Source organism: Chiloscyllium plagiosum, chromosome 27 (genome assembly GCF_004010195.1).
Source record: "Chiloscyllium plagiosum isolate BGI_BamShark_2017 chromosome 27, ASM401019v2, whole genome shotgun sequence".
Lineage (NCBI taxonomy): Eukaryota > Metazoa > Chordata > Chondrichthyes > Orectolobiformes > Hemiscylliidae > Chiloscyllium > Chiloscyllium plagiosum.
The window spans coordinates 3,325,746-3,349,487 of record NC_057736.1 but is presented as its reverse complement, the minus strand read 5'-3'; the positions used below and the strand labels follow the sequence as shown (position 1 = coordinate 3,349,487).

The 23,742-nt window shown below is 41.9% G+C and overlaps 1 protein-coding gene across 3 annotated transcripts in view; it reads right to left on the bottom strand.

Annotated features, from left to right (window-relative positions):
- Window positions 1-528: 528 nt before the first annotated feature.
- The window catches only part of LOC122563481 (sestrin-1-like), a 75,770-nt gene continuing 52,556 nt past the window's right edge, over window positions 529-23,742 (bottom strand). The window contains exons 1-10 of one of the 3 annotated variants that reach the window (XM_043717250.1): window positions 23,398-23,647; window positions 13,241-13,306; window positions 5,910-6,107; window positions 5,039-5,221; window positions 3,437-3,661; window positions 2,903-3,050; window positions 2,702-2,820; window positions 1,520-1,710; window positions 1,289-1,433; window positions 529-733 (exon numbers count right to left, since the gene is read on the bottom strand). In XM_043717250.1, the coding sequence (XP_043573185.1) occupies window positions 647-733; window positions 1,289-1,433; window positions 1,520-1,710; window positions 2,702-2,820; window positions 2,903-3,050; window positions 3,437-3,661; window positions 5,039-5,221; window positions 5,910-6,107; window positions 13,241-13,306; window positions 23,398-23,508 (1,473 nt within the window). In that variant the 5' untranslated portion in view covers window positions 23,509-23,647 and the 3' untranslated portion in view covers window positions 529-646. Of the gene's footprint in view, window positions 734-1,288; window positions 1,434-1,519; window positions 1,711-2,701; window positions 2,821-2,902; window positions 3,051-3,436; window positions 3,662-5,038; window positions 5,222-5,909; window positions 6,108-13,240; window positions 13,307-23,397; window positions 23,648-23,742 lie in introns of those variants that run through there. The other 2 variants (XM_043717248.1, XM_043717249.1) reach the window with 2 other exon arrangements.

Genomic DNA, 23,742 nt, shown 5'->3' with positions numbered 1-23,742 from the left:
TTTCAGTAATCCTACAAAACAGTCATCCAATTTAAGTGTTTAGGAAAAAAAGACTTAAAACTGGGCTAGTGGTTCCTAAAAGACAATTTCAAACTTGGCATATTTTTCCAAAAGGAAACTGCCTATTCCAAATGGAGACATGCTGAAAGTGAACATTCTAGTCTAAAGTCACCTTTGGTACTGCAAAACCAGTGTACAGATGATACCATGCCAAAAATAACTCAAGAAAATCGATCTGTGACAACATAAATAGGTACAAGATCAGTGAGAAGTGTCAACACACACACAAAATGGTCTGTGCTGTGACAGCACAGCCAGGTTCACAGCTTAAATTCAAATTCAATACATTCAATCTTTTACTTCTCTAGCATTAACACCCATGAGGTGCAAATAGAACATTTATATGCAACTGGTTTGAACTCAAAGTTTCAAACCTTTTTCTATAATTCACCATGTACTGAACACAGTAAACGGAATACTGAAATTGCTCCCCCAAAAACAAATCTGGAAATGTTACTCTTTTTCAAAAAAAAAAGACAAAGGTCAAATATTAGAAATCTGCTGAATTGCACACGGCTGCTCACTTCAGGTGAAGCAAGTCAATAGATGCTTTCCAATGGGGCCAGTCCTGAAAGCTTCGACAGGATCATGTCATGTAGCGTGTAATAGCCCTCAACGCATACAGGAGCGCAGCTTGCATTCTGGCTTCGAGAAGGAGAAGGTTTATATGCACCTAAAATTAGGGAAAGAAATGGGTTTAAGAAAGTGGCTTCTATTGACATTTGCACAGAAATAGTGGAATGAAACACAGGCGAAACATTCCAGATTTAAAAAAAAATCATTTAAGCCTTTTCGTAAAACAGGACTCAATCAAAATCTTGAAATGGCAAGAAGGGGAGTTTTTGGGTGGGGTGGTTTAGAAAGAGGTGAAGAGGAGAGCACAAAAGAGAATGAAAAAACAAAAAGAGAAAAGGGAAGAAATAGAGAGAAAAAAATAAAATTAAAATGAGGATGACAATCAAAAGCATCAAGTCCAGCTCTCAATTTTAAAGAGTCCAGTTGCTAGGGTCAGAATAAGGTCTAATCTGATCTCTTTTCTGTAACGCACTGGGGTAGCTTCAAGATGCTTGACAACAGGTTTTGTGAAACCCAAGTCACATTTCATCAGGTCTTTTAAATTTACCACTAGATGATAGGACAGTTTTGCATAACCATTGATGCTCTAACCTTGCAATTAGAGTTCAAGTTAAAAATGAAAAGATAACGTTGTTTATGGGGAGAAACAAACCTTTTCTGAATGTCGGAAGTGTCTCCAGAAACCTACATACATTCTCTTGGTCGTTTTCTCAGGATAGCAGGCAACAGTTTTTATATAAATCTTCAAGCTGCGCTCCAGAAGCTGGTTGACCTCTCCATAATCATAGTCATCATATCTTACCCAAAAAGAAAACCAAAATGTATGAAAATTGAATGTAGCGTTTGAGTTAGAACATCCCTCTCAAATTGCACAGCAATATACCTTATGCCAAATACACAGTGAATGTAATTCCAAATGGCTCGTCTCAACATGGAGGTGTCGACATCGCAGTGCATGGCCATAGTATTATAGGTTAAATTGTACACAACTTGAAACTTCTCATCCAAGAGCTGCCCAACTTCAGGGTACAGTCGGTTAATCAGAGAGTAGCCATGATCTTCCCAGGAGTAATCCTGTGAGGACATACATAACGTGCGAACACAAATCAGAAACCAAATAAAATAATTAAGAGTCTCAGCGACCCAGAGGTTTTTTTTATATCCAACGTAATATTTTATAACTGACCCCAATCCCACACATCTCCTGAGGATATAGCTTCTGATAGAGGGAGCGTGGACACAAGACAGAACTTCATCTAGACATAGAACAGGAACTAAAACACTGTTCAATTTATTTGGGTCTAGAGGAGGAGAAGTTAATTCTGCTCTTTATTAAAAAAAAGTAATTTACAGGATGTGGCCAGCCTTTATTGCCCAACCAGAATTTCCCTGGAGGTGGTGGCGATGATATGCTGCAGTCCATGGGGTGTTTGACCAAGCAGTGGTGAAGGAACAGGGATCTGTTTCCAAGTTGAGATTGCTTTCAAGTCTGGATGGTGTATAGTTTGGAGGGGAACTTAGAGGTTGGTGCTCCCATGTAGGGGCTGCCTTGCCCTTCTAGGTAGAAGGCAGCACAGGTTTGGGTAGTGCCATCAAGAGAGCTTTGGCAAGTTACTGCAAAGCATGTGGCAGATAATGCAACACTGCTGCTACTGAATGTTGGTGGTGGAGGGAGTGAATGGTGAAGGTAGTGGAAGTGGTGCCAATCAAGTGTCTGCTTTGTCCTAGATGATGTCAAGCTTTAAGCTATGTTGGAGCTGTACCCATCCAGACTGGTGGGAGTGTTCCATTACACTTCTGATTTGTATCTTGTTAATGGTGGACAAGAGTTGCTCTGCGCAGAATTCCTTGTCCAATTAGTATCAAACTGAAATTTGACTTGCACACAAGTCATTTCAGATCCTAGAACCATTTTCTTTACATGGTTTTATCATGCTAGCTTTAGCCAATTCAACAACTGGAGAAAATGCCACCTTTAGTATGCACTAACCAACATTTAGGATCTTTCATCTCTCCAGTTGGAACCCTCTCAGAGTTCATCGTTTCTGAGTAAACATTGAATTACCTGGGCCCGGAATGTTGGAGGAGTCTGCTCCCCACGCCTGCTAAAATCCTTGTACCCAAAATCTGCATCTTCAACAAAGCATGATAAATTGGTTGGTGAGAGTGATTCATTGTCATCTGCTGGGAAAGGAGAAGTATCTTCAGGAAAAAATAAATCAAGGAAAATTCTCTCACGGAATCAGAACAGCAAACCGTCATTAACCTGCAGGTGCAACCAGCAAACTTTCCCTCTTCTCCCTTTCAAATCGTGTTGCCATCTCCTCCTGGCTCGCTTCCTCATCCTGTCTGCCTTCCTGCAGCAGTTTCATTTTCTCTATTAGAACCTCCAGCTCCTGTAAACCATCTCTGCTCTGTAATGTCCAGAAAAGTGTTTGTGTCAGATAGGAGCCAGTTACAAAAATAAGTTCAGGTGCTATTTACTGGAAACTCACTCCCTAATTCCGAAAGAAATGCTAACACAGAAGCAAGATTGCTTCAATTAGCCCACACACAACAGCTCAAAGTAACCATTTCTACATAGATAAATATTGAGAAATAAAACTTCTCAAACAAGATTAATTTTAAAAAATCAAAATTGCTACAGAATGCACCCAACGCTTACATGCAACAGACTGAAGCTCAGTGGAATAATTCACAAAGTGCTGAAGAGCCTGCTATTAGGAAATCATTCAGATATGAATAGCTACAGAGCTATTCATGAGCTGCACATTAAAAAGGAGAAGACCTTTGGACTTACTGCATTGCCATTAACAGCCTCCTCTGACCCACTGTTACTAGCACTGTCAGAGTCACAGCTTTGTGGAGAAGGAGGTCCGAAGGTGTAGCCGCCATCCTGGTCCAGCTCTGGCCTGATGCCACAGCCTAGAACGAATGATGCCAGGGAATGGTAATGTGAGAGAAGAACGACAGCATGGATGAGTTCAGCGAGTGACCAGCTACTCTCACCAGTCTTCAGCAGATTCTTCAATAAACCAAAAAAAACACCAAAGTAAACAAACCAAACGTCCAGGAATTATCAAGTTGCAAAGTTGCCGTAGTCCCAGAGGACCATAAGGCTGCGCCCTCATTAGAGGCACACAATTGGTGTTAGTTTAACCTGAAGGTTACCATGTCTCGGGCAAAGGGAGAGGTTGAAAAGGAGAATCCTTCATAGTAACCTAGCCAATGTGGGAATTGAATGCTGTTGACATCACTCTGCATCATATACCAGCTGTCCAAGCAACTGAGCTAATTGCCATCCCCAAATGACAAAAACAAATTCCGTAGTATAAATGTAGAGGGAGAATCAAAATGAAAAGTGTACGCTTCAGTGCAGTGAAGCATAAAATAATGCTCACGTAGTTAATGCTGACAAACGTACAAAGGAGAACAAGTAGGTTATTCAGCCCCTTCAAGCCTGCTGCACCATTCTATAACATTCCTCACCAACCCTCTGCAGATTATCCCACCCAAGCCCATTCCCCTACATTTACCCCTGATTAATGCACCTAACATACACATCCCTGAACACTATGGGCAATTTAGTATGGCCAATTCACTGAACCTGCACATCTTTGGATTGTGGGATGAAACTAGAGCACCCGGAGGAAGCACCCGCAGACATGGGGAGCATGTGCAAACTCCACACAGACTGCTATTAAGAGGCTGAGGCTGGAATGAACCTTGGTCCCTGGCACTGTGAGGCAGCAGTGCTAACAACTGAGCCATTGTGCTGCCCTCTCCAGTGGTGTGTTCAAACATTTCTGAATAGGGCAATTAGAAAATATCTAGAATGGAGGAATGAAGGTCCTTGTGGCACAGTCCCCACCTCTGAGCCAGAAGCTTCTGGTTCAAGGCCGATCTGCCCTAAATATATTTCATTGTATGTCAATTGTTGTTTTAAAAATAAACGCATCTGGTTCATTAATGCCCTTTAGGGAAGGAAACTGCCATCCTTACCTGGTCAGGTCAATATGGGAACCCAGACCCACAGCGACATGGCTGACTCTTAAATGCCCTCTTCGCAATTAGGGATGAGCAATAAATGCTGGCCTAGCCAGCAATGCCCACCTCCCAAATACATTTTTAAAAGATAACAGGTTGATTAAAATAACTACAATGTTATGGTTGGATTGCAGGCTGAACTTCCTTTCTGTTTGGGCCCTAGCTGTTTAACTAATAATGTCCCCATTTCTGAGCCAGAGGCCCAGGTTCAAGTCCCACTTGCTCCAGAGGTGTGTAATAACATCTGAGCAGTAGGATTAGAAAACCTTTATAAACATTTCCTTTTCATCAAAGAATTTATGACACTTTACTTAGTTTTAAATTAATCATGAGCGAATTCTCTCTCCCAATTTACCTCAATATGTTCTTTGGTGATCAGCCATGGTCGATGTGCGAGGATTTTGTTGATTTCATTGAGAGTCCTCATTTTCTGAGGTACAAAGTTGAGGCCATTTAACCACTCGGGATTTCCACCGACCTGAAGAAACTCATTGATATGGAGGCTGACAAGGTATGAACACTGATGTCGTGCAGCAGCCTGAAAGACAGATATACCATCAAAACAGACTTTATTCTGATTTTACTCAATCACATAAGAGATCAGGAAAATCCTGTTCTACAAACAATTGTGAAATGTTTCTCGAAATCTTGCTTTAAACCGTAGCAAACAGGCAGCCTGAAAGCTCAAAATATCTTTGAAAACAAATGTTAAAATGTTAGTGTTGTGCATGTTGTCTACGTAAACATGAATACTTTCAAACTATGATTCCATGTAATGGACCTTGCAATACACTCAACTTCTGTCATGCTGCTCTTGATAACCCAGATGAATCTTTATTACACCCAAATACTACATACAATTGCTTGAAACAGCTAGCCCGAGTGCTGAAGAGTCTTACTGAATTCAAAATGTTAACTGCTTCTCTCACCACAGATGCTGCCACTTCTGCGGAGTTTCTCCACCATTTTTTTTAAAAATACAGATTTCCAGCATCTGCAGCATTTTGTTGTAAACCTTATTGCTTCATACTTTGAACAGTCAACTGCTGAACCACTGAGTGACAAAGAAACAGGAAACTTTATAAAATCCTCAAGAATTGGATTAGCTTGATCTTCAATACTACCTGAAACTTGCTATTGCGAATCCAGTGCTGTTCCAGCAATTTCATTCAGTTTCCTTTAAGGAATTAGATCAAAGACACCAAAGGACTACGACAGGAACTTACCATCACTGCAATGTAATGTCTATAATGATATGGTAAAGGACCATCCATCTGTAAAAGATAGTATTGTGTTTTCCAAAAACTTTCAAGGTACTGTGAGTGCATGCCCATCACCATGGTAACATTATCTACACGACCAGTGGAGACGAAGGCTTCAATAAAGATCTGTCTTTCGGCATCTTCTAGGTCTTTCTGCAGAATCTGTAACCAGAAAGAAAATTACTTTAGATGAACTGTCAAATACTCATCCTTACCAATCCTGAACACCCATTTTAATTGACAATGTTAAGGCTCCTCAATTTTAAAGGTAGTTGAAATTCTGAGAGATTCAGGTAAAGTCACCATTGTCCCAGAGGACCATAGAGCCATTCTCTCAGGAAACGACTGGTGGTGGTTTAACCAGAGGGTCGACACACCTCAGGCAATGGGACAGGTTGACAGGGAAAGTCCTTCATGTCTTCCTCAGCCAGAGTAGGATTTGAACCCACACTCTTGGACTTACTCTATGTGGAATGCAGAGGACAGGCAAAGGACTATTTATTTGCACTTCCAACTACCTCAGTTTAGGAGAAGCAATTCCATGATAATGGTGGTGGTGTGGGGGGGTGGAGGAACAAGTGTCAAAGCAAAAGCTGTTCCTGAAACTATGAATCCAATTTCAGGTTTTTCAGATAGATTTGCTGCAGCTAATTGTAAAACTCATCCACATTCCAGCCAAATAAGGTACCCAGTTAAATGACTGTAGAAATTGTACTGGTTTTAGTGTAGTCAGATATTTTGTTCAACATCAGAGATGCAGCAGCCTCTGACCTTGAGAAGCTGACCTCAATCTCGCTGGCTTGACAATGGAGAGCTTTCAGGATTTTGCGCTTTGAAATTTGATGATGTCAGCAACTGGATATTTGAAACTTATCTTGAAAACACATGTGGGTATTTTTAAAACTATTCATTCACGGGATGAGGGCAACACTGGCGAGGCCAGCATTTGTTGCTCATTCCTAATTGCCTTAAAGGCAGATAAGAGTCAACAACATTGCTGAGAATCTGGAGTCACACATTGACCAGACCAGTTAAGGACGGCAGATACCATTTAAAACATTTAGTGAACCAGATGGGCTTTTCCCTGACAACGGTCATCATTAAAATTCTTAATTGCAGATATTTTCTACTATAGCAGAATTTGAACCCAGGTCCTCTGGTTTCTGGATGAATAGTATAGCGATAATACCAGCCAGCCATTGCCTGGTAAGTGTTGCCGGCAAAGCACACGTTTGCAATTTCTGATTAGAGTTCAAATTGTGCCAGGTTATTTCTGGATGAACCACAAACCTGGTGGCATATTAGTAAAAAGCCAACTGTAAAACTTGGATAATTACAAACAGCTTTTAAATTTCAAACTACAAAATCGTACTACCCCTGTCTTAAGCCATACCACATCCTATCCTTGTGCTCACTGACCTAGAATGCCTCTGGTTTAAGCAAAACCTCAATTTAAAATCTCTTATTCTGGTTTCAAGTTTCTTCACAGCCTTGTCCCTCCCTTTATCTGAACTTTTAAATTGATCTTCACAATTGTGTTCGAGCATCCCTGATTTTAACATCCTTCCACTATAAGTGATGGTGTTCAGACGACTGGATCCTAAGCCCTGGAATTTCCTCCTTAAACCACTCTGGTGACAGTATGAGTGTCGAGCATGCTGCATCAGCAAAATCCCAGCAACAAACCTAAAACATAACACTTCAGAACTGTAAACAGATTTTAAAATTTGTGAGGAAACATGCTGTCAGTCATCCCTTCAGTTCAACTCATGTCCACAGGATTTAAGTGTTAGTGTCAATATCCCAGGCAATTAATTTCTAAGTAACACTATGCTCCAACAGACCTCGTCTTTAAAGACTCCATTGAGGAAAATAAATTAATACAGATAGACTGCACTTCCTGCAGTTCAGAGTTTATACAGCTACTTAAAAAGAGATAGACAAGGTAGATGCAGAAAAGCTGTTCCCTCAGGCTGGGGATTCTAGAGCCAGTGGGCACCATTTAAAAATAAGGGAATGTCATTTCAGATTGGAAGGAGTAAAATTTTTTGTTTTACTCAGAAGGTGGTGAATCTTGTAAGTTATCAATTGTGAGAGGCTGTGGGAGCCCTGCCTTTAAATAGAGGTCAGTAGATTTCAGATTCCCAACGTGTAAAGAGTCATGAGGTAAAAGGCACTGAAGTGTTCAATCAACCATGACCACGCTGAATGACAGGTCAGATTTGATGGGCTGAATGGCCTAATCCTGTTCTAGTGGGAACAGATCCAGGATCATGGGGGGGGGGGTGGAAACAGTACAGAAATGAAAGCAAATAGCATGGAACTAAAGTTAAGATTTCTGACCATATTTATCTTCTTTAAAACTAGGTACAACTGAACTCCATGTGTCCACATGATATGCAAATATGAAAATAAGGAACCACTAGCTGCCAGTAAACAACTTCTCAGCTGATGTAACGCAAGGTTCTGATTAGATCACTTGTTTACTCAAATTGCTGTACCGCCTTACACAATGTTGGATCAAGGATTTTCTAAATGAGTTAAGAAAAAGGAACAAAATCCCCCCATGTCAGTTCTGATTCTGCACAGCAGGACTCAGAGTTATAACAAGAAACTCAGGAGGCAGAGTACAAAGTACAGTTTAAAACATTTCAGACACAGCTGAGCTGCTTCGGCTCAGCATCCAGCTTTGGCAATTTTTGCAACCTCCAAACAAGAGTTCTCCACCATTGATATCTTAATGTAAAACTGGCAGTTCAATGTTTTGAAATAAGGGGCTGCCCATTTAAGAACAGAGGAGCAGAAATTTTCTCTCTCCAAGGTTGGAGAGCTTTTGGAACTCTCTTCCTCAAAAAAGGTGGCAGAAGCAGGGTCTTTGAATGTTTTTAAGGTGAACATCAATAGAGTCTTGATAAAGATGGGGGGGGGGCGTGAAAGGTTATGGGGAGCAGACAGGAAAATGGAATAAATGACATCAGCCAAAATCTCTCTGAATACTACAGGCTTGAGGGGCTGAGGGACCTACTCCTGCTCAGTGTGCAGATTTGAGTATGTTTGCTGTATCCACTTGATTAATAGTCGATCTCATGAAAACGTCAACCCCCAAATTTTTGGCCAATTTTCCATATATCTCATGTAAAAGTCGACCCTAGTTCTTCACAGACAACAGATCAGAGTCTGTCAGTCAGTGTGCTGACTGTCACGTCCCGCTCCAGCTTTCCAGTCTGCTGGTTGCACGCTAGTCTTCCAGTCCACTGGCTGTTGTGTTCCACTCCGGGTTTTCATAATTAGTTTTTTTTTTCTTACTTGTTTAGCGATCAATTGGGCTTCTGCTAATATGAAATGAATTCTTACGGGCATCAATTTCAGCCCCTCAAAAGTAGTATCCACGTAATAGACAACCCCATAAATTCAACCTTAAAAAGTAGTTGACAAAAATTCCACAATTACTCGAGTATATGCATGCACCATGGCAATGATTTCACTGGAACCCCTCCATCTGAACCAGCTAGGTTTCAATTCTTAAACCGGTGGTGTCGTGTGGACTTGTTGGGCCGAAGGGCCTGTTTCCACACTGTAGGGAATCTAATCTAATCAAACTGTTCCCTAACCTGCTCACCATTCTCCAACCAAAATTTTGTCACCTTTAAATACACAGCTACGCTCATACACAGCTGTGTAAACGCTGCTGTAATGTGAAAATCAGACTTTTTGATGGATTATTCCTCACTTTGAACAGGTTGTACTGATTTAGGAAAGTGAGGTAGGTGTGAAAGTTCACACTAAGAAGTTAATTAATATCTGCAGCAACAGGTCCAATAACCTAAAATGGGCAGAGGAGATGACCTGGGGGGGCACAGTGAGAGAGGGACTCACTAAGGTCCTTTTGAGAGAACTTCTTCAAGGTAGGCATCCTTGGAAGAGGCTTCGCAGTAGGATTGAAATCAACTTGGAGAAAGTGAGAATTGTAGATGCTGGAGATCAGAGTCGAAAGTGTGAAGCTGGAAAAGCACAGAAGGTCAGGCAGCGTCCGAGGAGCAGGAGAATCGACATTTTGGGCAAAGCCCTTCATCAGGAATGGGCTGATGATTCCTGATGAAGGGTTTATGCCCAAAACATCAATTTTCCTGCTTCTCTGATCTGCTGTGCTTTTCCAGCACCACACTCTTGACATTGCAAAACACTTTAGGTTCAATGAGACTCAGGGATTGGTCTGCAGAACGGACTGTCCTATCATGGGATTAGCCTATATAGCCCACAAGTGGTGGCTCTATTTTGGTGTTCAGTAATAAACAATGTTTCTTTCTAGTCAGGCTTCCTGAGTTATAACATACATCATTTACTTTACCTGCATGTCAATTTGAATTAATGCATTCCTGGGAAAACTGGGAGTTTCTGATATCCAACATGGGCTCAGTCCTGAGACTGCTGGAACTATGCACAGTCATGTGTTTCACAATCCACTCCAAACAGATCCTAATCCATCACCCACCATAGAGACACTATCACACAAAAGCTCTTAAAATGCAGTAGCTTAATATCTTCAATTATAAGGTGTCTCACAGAAGGCTGCCAAAAAACACAGGAGCTCAGTGTTAGTGGCACGCCTCTGGCATTGCTAGAGGATTGGCTGACTGGCAGAAGGCAGAGAGTAGGGATAAAGGGATCTTTTTCAGGATGGCAGCCGTTGTCAACTAGAGTTCCATAGGGGTCTGTATTGGGACTACAACTATTCATGTTGTACATTAACTACCTGAACAAAAGAACGGAGGGCACTGCTTCTATATGATACAAAGAGAGGTGGAGGGACAGATAGTGTTGAGGAAGTGGGGAGGCTGCAGAAACACTTGGACAGGCTAGGAGTGGGCAAAGAAGTGGCAGATGGAATATAATGTGGGAAAGTGAAAAGTTATGCGTTTTGGTAGGAAAATAGAGGAGAGTGGACTACATTTTCTAAATGGGAAAAGGCTTCAAAAATCTAAAGTACAAGGGACTGAAGAGAATCCTGAACCAGGACTCCCAAGGTTAACATGCAGGTTCAGTTGGTAGTCAGTAAGGCAAATGCAATGTTGGCATTCATTTCAAGAGGGCAAGAATATAAGAGCCTGCTTGTATGTCTGCTTAGGCTGTATAAGGCTCTGGTCAGACCACATTTGAAATATTGTGAGCAGCTTTGGACTCTGCATCTGAGGAAGGTTGTGCTGGCACTACAGAAACAGCATCAAGAACATCAATGCCAGATACAAGACTCCACTAAGTGAGAGAGACAGCTTAATTCAGGGGACAAAGTTTGGCGCAAGAACCACAGGAATGGCCCTGCATGGGTAAGAGGCATTGGTGACACGAGGTCAGGTCCAGTGACACAAAGTTTGGGTATGACAAACACATGGACAATACAAAAGCTGCAAACACGCAAACAGTACAGGAGCAAAATGTGCCTGGTTCCTCGACAGCCTTTCTGACTGTTTTGGAACATGTGGGTTCTCCCTCTCCGCTAAGTGTTGAAGATACCTCAGCATCTGAGATGGATACATCGAACGTCACTGCCTGGACACCTTTACCACCTGAAGACGGCGATGAATTTCTTATGAGACACTCTAGTGCAAGAGACAAGCTACTGTGCATTATATGCCACCCACAGAGACAGAGTTGGAGGATTCGGTGCTAAAATGCCCCAGGAAGAACTATATAAAAAAAAACCAACCCATATCCTAGGACTGAGAGGGCAGGGATGTAATGATTGTAATGAGGTCAGCCAGATGGACCACAGAATAGGAGTGTCCTGATTGGGGGTGTTAATGTGGTCTAACTTGGGAGTCCTGGCTGACAGATAGGAACAGGGAGTGTTAGAGGCTCTGTTCACTCTAGGAGCTGGCTCTGAGGTAGCTGAGTCAGTGTCTTGTACTACACATGCGTAAATAAAAGGGTGATTTGGTAACAGGATAATGGCCGTCATGGAAGTATTTTCTATTAGCAGGAGAGACTAAGACCTGAGGGCACAGTATCAGCGTGAAGGAACAACATTTTAGAACCAAGTTGAGGAGGAACTTCTTCAGCCAGACAGTGGTGAATCTAAGAAACTCACTGCTGCAGAAACCTGTGGAGGCCAAGTCATCGGATGTATTTAAGACAGAGATAGATAAATTCTTAATTGATAAGGGGGCCAAGGGTAATGGGGAGAAGCGAGGAGAATGGAATGGAGAAACATATCAGCCATGATCAAAAGGTGGAGTAGACTCAATGAGCCAAATAGCCTCATTCCGCTCCTATCTCTTATGAGGTGAAACAGGCCTGAAAGTGGACAGCACGAAGCAGCTGTGTGCTTGCAAACCAGACATTTAGTGAGTGCAGTCAGGACCTTTGCTTGATTCTATGTAGAGTTGGTGAAGGCTCAACACTGTTGGAACCATGTTCCTGGACTAGGTGACAGCCTTACTGTTCAGCCTATCCAACAGTCAGGTTTCAAAACCTGCCAGTTCATCAGGTTAGGATGGACTGGCTATGCTAAATTGCCCATAGTGTCCAGGGATGTGCAGGCTAGGTGGATTACCCATGGGAAATGCAGGGTTACATGAATAGAAAGAGGGAGTTGTTCTGGGTGGAATTACCTTTGGCGGGCTAGTGTGGGGTCAATAGGCTCAGCAGCCTGCTTTCACACTGTAGGGGTTCTATGAACTGGCTCGTGATGGCATCACTGCAGTTTTTTTTGGCAGGGATATGTAGTCACATAGATGACAAGATTGCATCATACAGGAACACCTAAAATGTTGTAAACAATTCAGGGCTGGAACCAATTACACCTGAACACAAGATTTGACAGTGATACGGAATGAGGGAGCACTCAGGCGAAGGGTTATGGGGGTTAAATGATAAAATCAAGGGTCATGTCAACATTTTTTTTAAAAAAATCGATTAGTTAAGTGTCTGTGGGAAAGAGGAATCATACATGGGGAAGATAAAAAACACAAGGGATTAGAGCCAGAGTTCAGAAGAGGTTAAACATCAACATGAAATGGGTTGGACAAACATTTGCATGATGCAATTTCTGTGCAACAGATGAATCTTGATGAACTCAGAATGGAGGTGAAATAAATTTCATTTGGAAACAAAGCTCTAGAGTTAAACCTCACTTAAATCTGGAGTCTTCCTCACTGCTGTGCAACCAATTCCCATAAAACAAGTCTTATTTAGAAAAACAAAAATCAAAGAATTATAGTATTGATACAGAAAAGGAACATTACAGCAGTAAGCACACACAATTAACCTGACAACAACTAAAATTCAAGAGATGGTACCTCTTTGACTGGAATGAAGGCACTTGGACCTTGTCCTAACGGGCGAGGTATTTTTACTCTGCGATCCTAAGAAAAGCACAAGAAAGGCACAGAGTTTGCACGACATCATTCATTTTAAAATTAATCTCAAAAACCTTTACATTTCAATTATTTAAAATGTTCTGTATTTTATCAGAAGCTGGGTTTCAACCACATGCTTTCAATTGGAAAAGAGAGTAAGAGATTAGAGTACAGACTCATTGCAACAACTTATTCACTTATTCTGTGTTGCGTTTACATTGTAAAACATTTGGTCAAACACAACAACTAAGCTCACCATCAGCACGTGCCAGTCATAGCTCAGGAAGACGGGCACAGACTAAAACACACTATATTCAATTAGATCCTGCCAGCCTTTCAGAGATGTGGAATTCTATCGTGCCAAACAGTTTACTGCCTATTCCAAATAAGTCTTCCGGTTTATGAATCACTCAGAATTCCTCACCAATGTCACACCCATGCTAATTGTAAAACTAATTAAAACATGACTGTATGATCTATCAGTTACACATCCCACAGAAACTGAGGAGTTGAATACCATTATAAAATTCAGTGTTTACAGATATTCAAACGGATTTTGCTCCCATTTGGTCAGACTATAAAATAATTTGAACACAATAGTTTCTCAGTTAGGGAAATAGAATATACGATACTAATTAGGAAGGACCTAAACATGTGTGAACTTAACTTCACAATGAGAGAGTTGACAAACAGAAGTTGCTGCTCAAGTTGAGAATTCAACAAATCATTGCTCCTTGGGAAAATAGAAGCCCCGATCACTTCTGACGTCACCGTGCGCTGCTGGGAAAGGCAGGTAGAGCTTGACTGGGGAGATCATACAGTTGGTCAGAGCTTCCAGTGGGAAATTAACGCCCACCATAATGAGGACAAACTGTCCAGCTGCAGGGACCAACCTCTATCCTGGTTACCAGTTGTTAAACACTGTTTTATAATCACAGCCACTTGCAACTACGCCAGAATGTTGAAGACTCATCATCTGGTGCTTATGTGGCTCTTCAGAGTGGGTCAGAAAAGGAGAATGCAGAAATGCTTGACAGCCCACTCCAAACCCAAAGTCAATGAGTTGAGATTTGATACTGGAGCTCTCATTCACTTCTCAACATCGCTGACAACATGTCAAAAAGACTTAAGCAGGGCTGAACTAACTACACACAAGGCAACAGAAGAATACAAAATAAGAAAAGGAGAACTTGTAGGAATAAACATTGAGATGGAGAATTTGCCATTCGACAAACAATTACATCCATGAAAGCACAAAACAAGGACAAATCACAACATAAAGAAAGCTCGACAGGAGGGGCTCTCTCTAATTTGACTGGAGTACTCACATTGGCAAAACCATTCCAGAGGCTTCTTTGCTGTAAATACTTCAAGTAGGAGCCCAGAGGGCAGTTGCAGCAGGAATTCTAGAGACTCAAAAGTACTTTTCTAATTCACCAGTCATTCATCCCACTCCCCGAAACAAGGGAACCGCCCTAAGATTTGAATTTTGAGTCTATTCATTCTAAATACTGAGTTATAGTTTTGTTTTAATGTGATTAGAGAATAATGTTTTTCATCAAAGCTGTTGTGAATTAACATTTCTACTTGACAAACCACAGTGGCTTTTCAATTTGATGTCAGAGTTAGGACACCTCAGAATCATTCATCTTGCACACTGGTGATCTTCCCTTAGTAACAGGCAAATGAAAGCAACTTTTTTTTAAAAAATACAGGAAACATTTCTTCTATCAGGAAGGCAAAAGCGAAGGCACACAAATAGATTTAGATTAAACAAATTAAAAACCAAACCTCACTTTGTTTCCATCTTCCTGGGGTGGCCGGGGCGTGGGGTGGTGGACAGTGCCAGTGAAACAAAGTGTAGATATAAATATAGCTTTTTCGGGAGGTAGAGTCAAGGCAATGTATACAATGGGGACTCTGTTCTCTCTCGGTAATCACAATTGATTTTGCAACTAAAGCAATAACTGACCAAACACAGAGATGATTCTGAATGTGACAGTGAGTAGCAACCATACCGAAGTACATAAGGACCCATTTTAAATGGGAATTGGCCCCATAGGAATGCAGGTGACATCAAAGAAGGGTCAGGCAGTATTCAGCTAGGCCTCAGTAAATTGCCAACTACTTTCACCTGGGAATTAGAGCACAGGAAGAGGCTATTTGGCTTGTCAGGTCTATTCTGGCTCTGGAGGTGCAGTTTAGCCTGGTCTCACTCCACCCCTTTTGACACAGCGCTGCAAGAAGTTTCCTTTCAGATCAGATCCAGTGGTAAGATGCTGCTTTCAGTATCATCAGTACCCAGAGTCAGTCCAACATTACTGCTCCAGTGCAGAGCCTTGATCAAAACAAATTAGTTTTTCTATAACTCATTCACAATAGGAGGGAATTGCTGTCATTTATTGCTCACCCCTAATTACCCAGACGGCAGTTAAGAGTCAACCACATGACTGTTGATCTGGCGTCACATGTTGGCCAGACCAGGTCAGGATGGCAGATTTACTTCCCTAAAAAGGACATTACTGAGCCAGATGGCTTTTTATGACAATCAACATGGTCGCCTTTAGACTTCCTTTTTATTCCACACTTTTATTAAATTCAAAGTTCACTATCTGCTATAGGGGGATTCAAACCCATGTCCCAAGAACATTAGCCTGGGGTTTTGGACTACAAACCCAGTGACATTACCATCATGTCACAGCCAACTTAGGTTGAAAATCATAAATTTGCGGTGGCTCAGTCGTTAGCACTGCTGCCTCACAGCACAGGGGCCTGGGTTCGATTCCAGCCTTGGGTGAAGGTGTGTGTGAAGTTTGCACATTCTCCCTGTGTCTGCGTAGGTTTCCTCCGGATGCTCCAGTTTCCTCGCACAATCCAAAGATGTGCAGGTGAGGTGAACTGGCCATGCCTAAATTTCCCATAATGTTCAGAGATGTGTATGTTAGGTGCATTAGTCAGAGATAAGTATAGAGTAATAAGCCAGGGCTACCGTTCGGAGGGTTGGTTTGACTTGTTGGGCCGAAGGGCTTGTTTCCACACTGTAGGGATTCTAAAAAAAATTCAAAGACTGGTGACTTTTTTGGGAATATAGTAGACCCACAGAAAAGTCATAGCACACAAAGCGGCTCGCTGAGTCAACGGTGTCCATGCTGGCTCTCTACAATAGCAATTCACCTTGAGCTCCACAACCCTGCAAAATCTTCTGTCTTCAGATCCAATTTCCTTTCAAAAGCCTAGACCAAACTTGTTGCAACCATACACTCAGGCTGCACATTCTGGATCCTAACTCCCTGCTGCATGATGTTTTTCATGTCACCATTGCTGCTTTTGTTGCTTAAACCGGTACCTTCTGTTTCTCAATCCTGCCACCAGTTTCTCCTTCTCTACTCTGTCTGGACTCTGCATGAATACTTCTATTCAATCCCATCTCCTGATTATGGGCAGCCATTATTCAGTCTCAATATTGTTGCCAATTTCTTGGGATTTTCATAGATTCATCGAATCCCTACAGTGTGGGAGCAAGGCATTTGGTCCATCCAGTCCTCCAAAAAGTATCCCATACAGACCCACCTACCGCATTCCCCATAATCCTGCATTTCCCACGGCTAACCCACTAAGCCTGCAAATCCCTGGGCACTATGGGCAACTTCACATGACCAGTCCACCTAACCATTATATCCACTCTTACCCTATTGAAGTTTTCTTCCTCTGCATTGATTCTGGTCTTTTACGTCCCACACATTATATTTCTCAGTAAACTTGCAGTGATACAAATAAAGCTCTCACCTGCAGGCTTGTTAAAACATAACTACAATCATCCAATTAAATCAGAGATGAGGCAAAACATTCTCTTTCAGGTGGGTTGTTAAAGCTTTCTTCCTAAATTTTTGTTGGGAGCAGAATCCTTGAATAATTTGAAGGTAGAGATGGATAGTCATGGACTGTTAATCAAGGAGATTAAAGGTTAGCAGGGATAAGCAGGAATGCAGATTTGAGATCACAATCTGGTTAGCTCATGATCTTATTGAATGGCAGGGCAGGTTTGAGGGACTGAATGGCATATTTCCTGCTCTGAATTCCTACATTTGTATGTTCCTGGCCCCAGGCCCTTGAAACATTTTTGTTCTAAATGGTGGACCTGTGCTATCAGCCCTAAATTGTTTTTAAATTTTTTTTCATGGAACGGAGAAGTCACTGGCTAGGCCAGCATTTATTGCCTCTAATTGTCCAGAGGACGGTAAAGAGTTGAACATATTTCTGTGGATCTGGAGTCACATGTAGGCTAGTCCAACCAAGGACAGATTGTCTAGGACTCTTGTGGTACAATGATAGTGTTCTTAGCTTTGAGCTAGGAGACCTGGGTTCAAGTCCCACCTACTCCTGAGGTATGTCATAACATGTCTGAACAGGTTAATAAAGCAAGGACAGATTTCCTTCCTTACTATTTCAGCATTTAACAACTGAATTCATATTCTACCACCTGCCAAGGTGGGATTTAAATCCACTTCCCCAGAAGATTACTCTGGGGTTCTGGATTAGTACTCCAGTGACATGGTGGCATTTTCACTACACCACTGTCTTCCCAAGCAGCTGATTCTCTCCCTCCCTGAAACCCAACGTAAAGCCACAGTTGCTGGGAGCAGAGCACTGAGTAAGGAACTCAATTACTTCAAAAAGTCCAAGCCACAAGCCAGGGAGCAAACAAAAATCTCGCCTGATATTCTAGTGCAGCACTGAGGGAGTGCTGCAGTGTCTCATGTGCCACCTTTCAGATGAAACATTAAACAGAGGTACTAGCTGCTCTTTGACAGATGTGAACATTTCCATGCTACCATTTTGATATCCCCAGCATCTTGGTCAATATTTATCTTACAATCATTAAATCACATGACTTAATCAATTGCCATTTATGGGTGCTTTCTGTGTACAGATTAGCTGCCATGTTCCTTACATTTTGTAGACTACACTTTGGAAGTACTTCATTAATTTGAAAAAAAACTTTGAGATGTCTGGAGGTTGTGACAGGTGCTATATAAATACAAGTCTCTTCTTTATTCTTCACTAATCTATCAGGGGAGTGAGATCCTGGGAGATAAAGGTAAAGATAGCCCCAAACACACAATAAGACTATTGTATTACATCTGCAATTTAAATGGGTTTGAAAACACCAGAACCCAATCACAGTGGAGCTGTTAAGTCTTTATACCGTGGACAGAGACAAACGAAACCTTTCTGTGCAGCCTCAGGTCTGTTACCTTTCACATTTCAAAGTGGTCTTAACAGGATATTCATTCGAAAAACGTTTGGTATTATTTTACAGTCACTGGTGGTTACAGGAGGAAGGTTTAAGACTAATGCTGAGGCTCTAGAAACATTATATTGCAGACATTGTATCTGGCAAGTAATCTTATACAGAAACAGACTAGGGCAAACTGGAGGCTAGAGTTAATGCTCCCGCTGCATGTGTGCTGATTCAGCAAAAGCTACAAAGAGGATTCACAAGGAGCTTGACAGGGTAAATACTGAGGATGCTTCCCCTCATGGGACAGTCTAAGACCCTCAGGACGACTGTCTGTATGGAGTTAGCATATTCTCCCCATGTATCTGCGTGGATTTCCTCCAGGTACCTCAGTTTCCTCCCACAATCCAAAGATGTGCAAGTTAGAGCAAATTGGCCATGCTAAATTGGCCCATAGTGTTCAGGGATGTGTAGGAGTGGTACATTCATCAGAGGTAAACATAGAGTAATAGAGTTGGAGAATCGGTCTGGGTGGGACGGTGTGGACTTGTTGGGCCGAAGGGCCTGTTTCCACACTGTAGGGATTCTATGATTCTACGACCCAAGAATATAGTCTCAGAATAAAAGGGGCGTCATTTTAAGACTGAGATGAGGAGGAATTTCTGAGGTTGAGTGTGTTTGGAACTCCTCGTCACAGAGACGAGTGGGGGCAGAGTCCTTGTGCATATTTAAGGCTGAGACAGATAGATTTTTGATCAGCCTGGGAATCAAGGATTATGAGAAAGAGCAGGAAAGTGGATGAGAGGAATGTCGGATCAGTCATGATCCTATTAAATGGTAGAACAAGCTTGAGGGGCCGAATAGTTACTCCTGATCCTATTTCTTATGCTCCTGTAACTAAGATGCTGTTTTAAAATGCATTAACATGCCAATGGCCAGCACAGGTGCTTCAGATACAGTTAGCAAACAATCTGAATGACAGATTGTTGAAATGGACTTCAGAAAGCAGCTTGGATGACTTCAATACTATTTTCAACAGCCCATTCCCCAAGTGAAACTTATTTGGAATGGAACATTTATATTCCCATTTCTGTTCCTACTCTCACCCTGATCCACTTCCAAAAAATATCTAATTCAAACAAAGAAGTTCAAAATGTGTTTTTTTTAAATTGCCCCATTTATTTCTATGTGCACACAGTGATTAAAGCGTACGCATCTTTTTAACAGCACAACTTCTCACACAGCCGCACACTCAAATATCCACCTAAGATCGGAGCAGGAGTTATACCGATGCCTGTACTCAGCTTGAAAAGGGTGACAGCCAGTTCTGAGTTCTGAAGACCATGATCAGGTTGCTTCATCACTTTTAGTGCTGATGTCTGTCTGAAGCTCCCTGACTGATGCTAAAATAGTCTTTGAATATGCTTGCTTCAGTTTTTATTTTAGTTAAAAGTTGAAATGTGACAATCAGTGTGGCTCTGTTCAAACTGTGGCATATGACTCAGGAGATTAAACAAAAGCGTACTGCAGGACTACATCAAATAATCTAGACCAACAAAGTCAGTCCATTTCCAAGAGAACATTGCTTGAGTATAGGTTGCTATGCTGCAGATGTTAATAGGCAGCAGTTCTGATAAGTTTAGTGCAGGCTAATGATACCAAGCCACAAATCAAAGTGCAAGGAGCTCTCTCAGCCTATCCAATCCTACCTTCGATACTGACTCACGTCATTTTTTTCTTATTTGCATCAAGATACCACAAAGTCCACCCCCACACTTAGCTAAACGAGTGCCAGCATCTCCTTCAAAGCAAAGACTTCCATTGACATAGCACCTTTCACAGCCACAGCAAGATCCCACAAACAGACATGAGATAACAATCAGATCATTTGATTTTTCAGATGTCGCTGAGCAAATAAATACCTACCAAGGTTAACTCCTGGTTTGTCTCGGTCATGGGATCTTTTAGATTCACCCGAGATGCAGATAGAGACTGTTTAGCACATCACCTGAAAGCTGGAGAGTGCTGCACTCCATCAGTGTAGCACAGTGAGTGCCCGCTTTGATTTTTGTTCAAGTTTTGAAGTGCAGCGTACTTCAGCCTCTGATTTGAGGGATAAGAAACACCCACTGAACTATGGCACTAACAGTACATAATGTCATCTTCAGGTCTCTCCAAAGCCTGACATTTACAATGAGTTTTTTTCTTATCTCGAGCAATCTTTCATCAAAATAGAAAAATAAGCAAATTTACAATACAATCTGTTTCCCATTGCATACTTATAACCAGGTCAGGCTGTAAATAATTGCTATATTAGCTTTGAAAGCACAACCAAACAACAAAACAGAATCCTGCCACCAGGAAGATGGCAGTTGCAGCTGCACGCCTGATTTGGACACATATCCAGATAGATCCTCATCAATGCGGGGTTATGCAACATGCAAACATCTGAAGTTGTTTCCCTTAATTTAAAAAAAAAAGCAAGTAAAACAGTGCTTCTGATCTAGAAAGCAGCATTTTCATGATTTCAACTCTACTTCAGAGGCAAAGCAGAGTGTACAAGGTGCTCCCGGGTTTGATCACTGGCTTGTGTTGGAGGCAACTGTTTTCAGGTGGAAAGGGGAAGAAGACTGCAGTTAGCATTTTTAAATCATCTTAGTCTCTCAATTCTATTAATTGGGAAGACAATACTGTTAGTCCTAACCAAGTGAGAAGCAGCACAAACATTCAGCTAACTAACTTCTCAAGGCCCTTAAACAAACACAAACATCTTGGAGTTACTGGTGAAAAATCAAGACACACAACCAAAAACTTACTCAAAGGTGTAGATTTGAAGAAAACTGCCATTCTGAAATATTAGATGATGATAGAGATTACAAATTCAATACATTTAGCATAGTTGGAAGCTGGGTGTCACTGAGAATGATGCACATGTTCCCTGTGTCATTATATCTCACAATTATGGACTCAGCCTTAACATTCCCCCAAACTCAACCACAGACTCAGAATGGATAATGGAAAAATATTTAAATCAACACCCTCAAGCAACAAAAACATACAGTTTGCCAAGAAAGGGTTAACAGCAGGAGAGAGATTGGCTTGCAGATTTCAATAAGTACTTTAACAATTCTTCAGATTCTATTGCGCACTGAACAAGTCATGCAGGCTCCTTACAGTAGTTAAAAATTTACTCCCCACATTAAAAACAATCCTTGCTTTATTAACCTCCAAAGTTAGGAGTTGCAAATGAAATTGCTGAGTTGACAAATTCAATACAGGGCCTAAAGCTCAAAGTTACAATTTTTAATTTTAAAAAAAAGGAGTATTGCAGCTTCCAGTGTTTGGAACAACAGATTCAACTGTAGTGCAGCTGCAAAACAAGCTCCACCTCTGCTCAGAAGGGATGACTTTGGAATCTAAAAGAAAAACGAAGTACAGTAGTTTCTTCTCAAACACAGAAGCCCAAGAAATTGTGGGTAGGTTTAAGATTTGAAGAACACATTTCTAACTAACAAAACAGCATGAAGTAATGGATCTGGCTTTTGATGGTGGTCAAAGTTATTGTTTTACTGAGCTCGCCATGACCCAGTATCATCTTGGGTACATTAAAATGACGAACAGTTTCCAAAATAAGAAAATTGTGACAATTGTGGGGGTAGGTTGTTGACTTGTAATTAAGACCACACGGTAATGATATTTCATAACCTTAGCATTCATTTACATGCATTTCTCTCACACGGGCATGCACATCACACACATATACAAAGTTAAGAATCCAGAAAAAAACTCTCGCTTGAGCCAACGTTGAAGGACAGGGTTGTGAGGGGAGGTGGTTGATGGTGACTTTTTCAGTTGCACAGTATGATGCAGGGACTCACTAATAAACCCAAACAATGAAAAACCACATGCAAAAAGGAAAACTTTTCCTGTAGTGCATCATGTTCTAAAGGGAATGGATGACAATTGACATGCAGACCACAAAATAATGACTTCTAAACGAACGGAGAACGTAGATGAATTGAGCGCAGCATTAAAAGCAGAGCACCAGCCACTAAAATAAGTCCACACATTTCAAAATGTCAGGGATTATCCTCTCACTAAGAAAGCTTATGGCGGTAAGCACCCCCTTTTCAGTCCTTTAAGCAAAATCCAGCTGATAAGGCATTCTCACAAAACACTCTCTCCAACTGACTTGATAGATTCACCATTACAGGACCCAACAAAATAAAAGAGAGAAATAACAGCAATCTGCAGACTTACTGAATTGGCCAGGAATGGGCAGGAGGTGGCTAGAGTGACAGAAACAATACTGTTTGAAACTAAGACCACGAGAGAAATGGAACTAGGATGATGCAGGACAAAAAAAACCCAGCTAAGTTATAAACAGTATTTAATGAAGATGTAAAGAAAAAGTATATAATAGAGACTTAGGGAGATGGCATATAATAGAAATGTATAGATAATATATAATGGTTAAAAATACAGACAGATGGTATATGATACATATGGCCAGTTTCTGGGAGATATCACAGATGGTGTAAGTTAGAGACAGTATATAATAGATACAGGCAAACAGTATATAATAGAAATATAGATAACATAACACGTATAGATGATATACAATAGCTATAGGCTAACAGTATATATGTCACAGACGGACAGTATACGAGAGACGCAGACAAATGGTACACAATACTTATGGACTATATAGAGAACCTATAGAGACGGTATATAGGAGTCCCGGCCGGTGTCAGTGTGACTGTGAGGATGGTTCTCTCTCACACACACACACACACACGGAGTGAGGGTCAGGCCCTCTCTGTGATGAGGTGATTACCCCCTCCCTGTCCCCCTGTACCTTGCTGCGGAGCCTGTCGCATTGCTGGCAGCTCGGACAGTCCGTCACCACAGGCTCCAGGCGGCCGGAGGGAGCGGGAGCGGGAGCGGGGGCAGCGGCGGACACTCGCATCCCGCACGGAGCCGGGGAAGGGGGTGGGGTCCGAGGGTGGACGGAGTGGGGGAGAGAAGAGCCGGAGACCGGGAGTTCGGGGGGAAAGGGCTGCTCCGTTGGCGGTTGGAGACACAGCAACAGCGCGAGGCCCCCGCCCCCCCCAGAGGCTTATATAGACAGGGACCCGCCCACTGCCCTCAGCCCCGCCCACTGCCCTCAGCCACGCCCACTGAGCCTTACGTAGATAGAGGC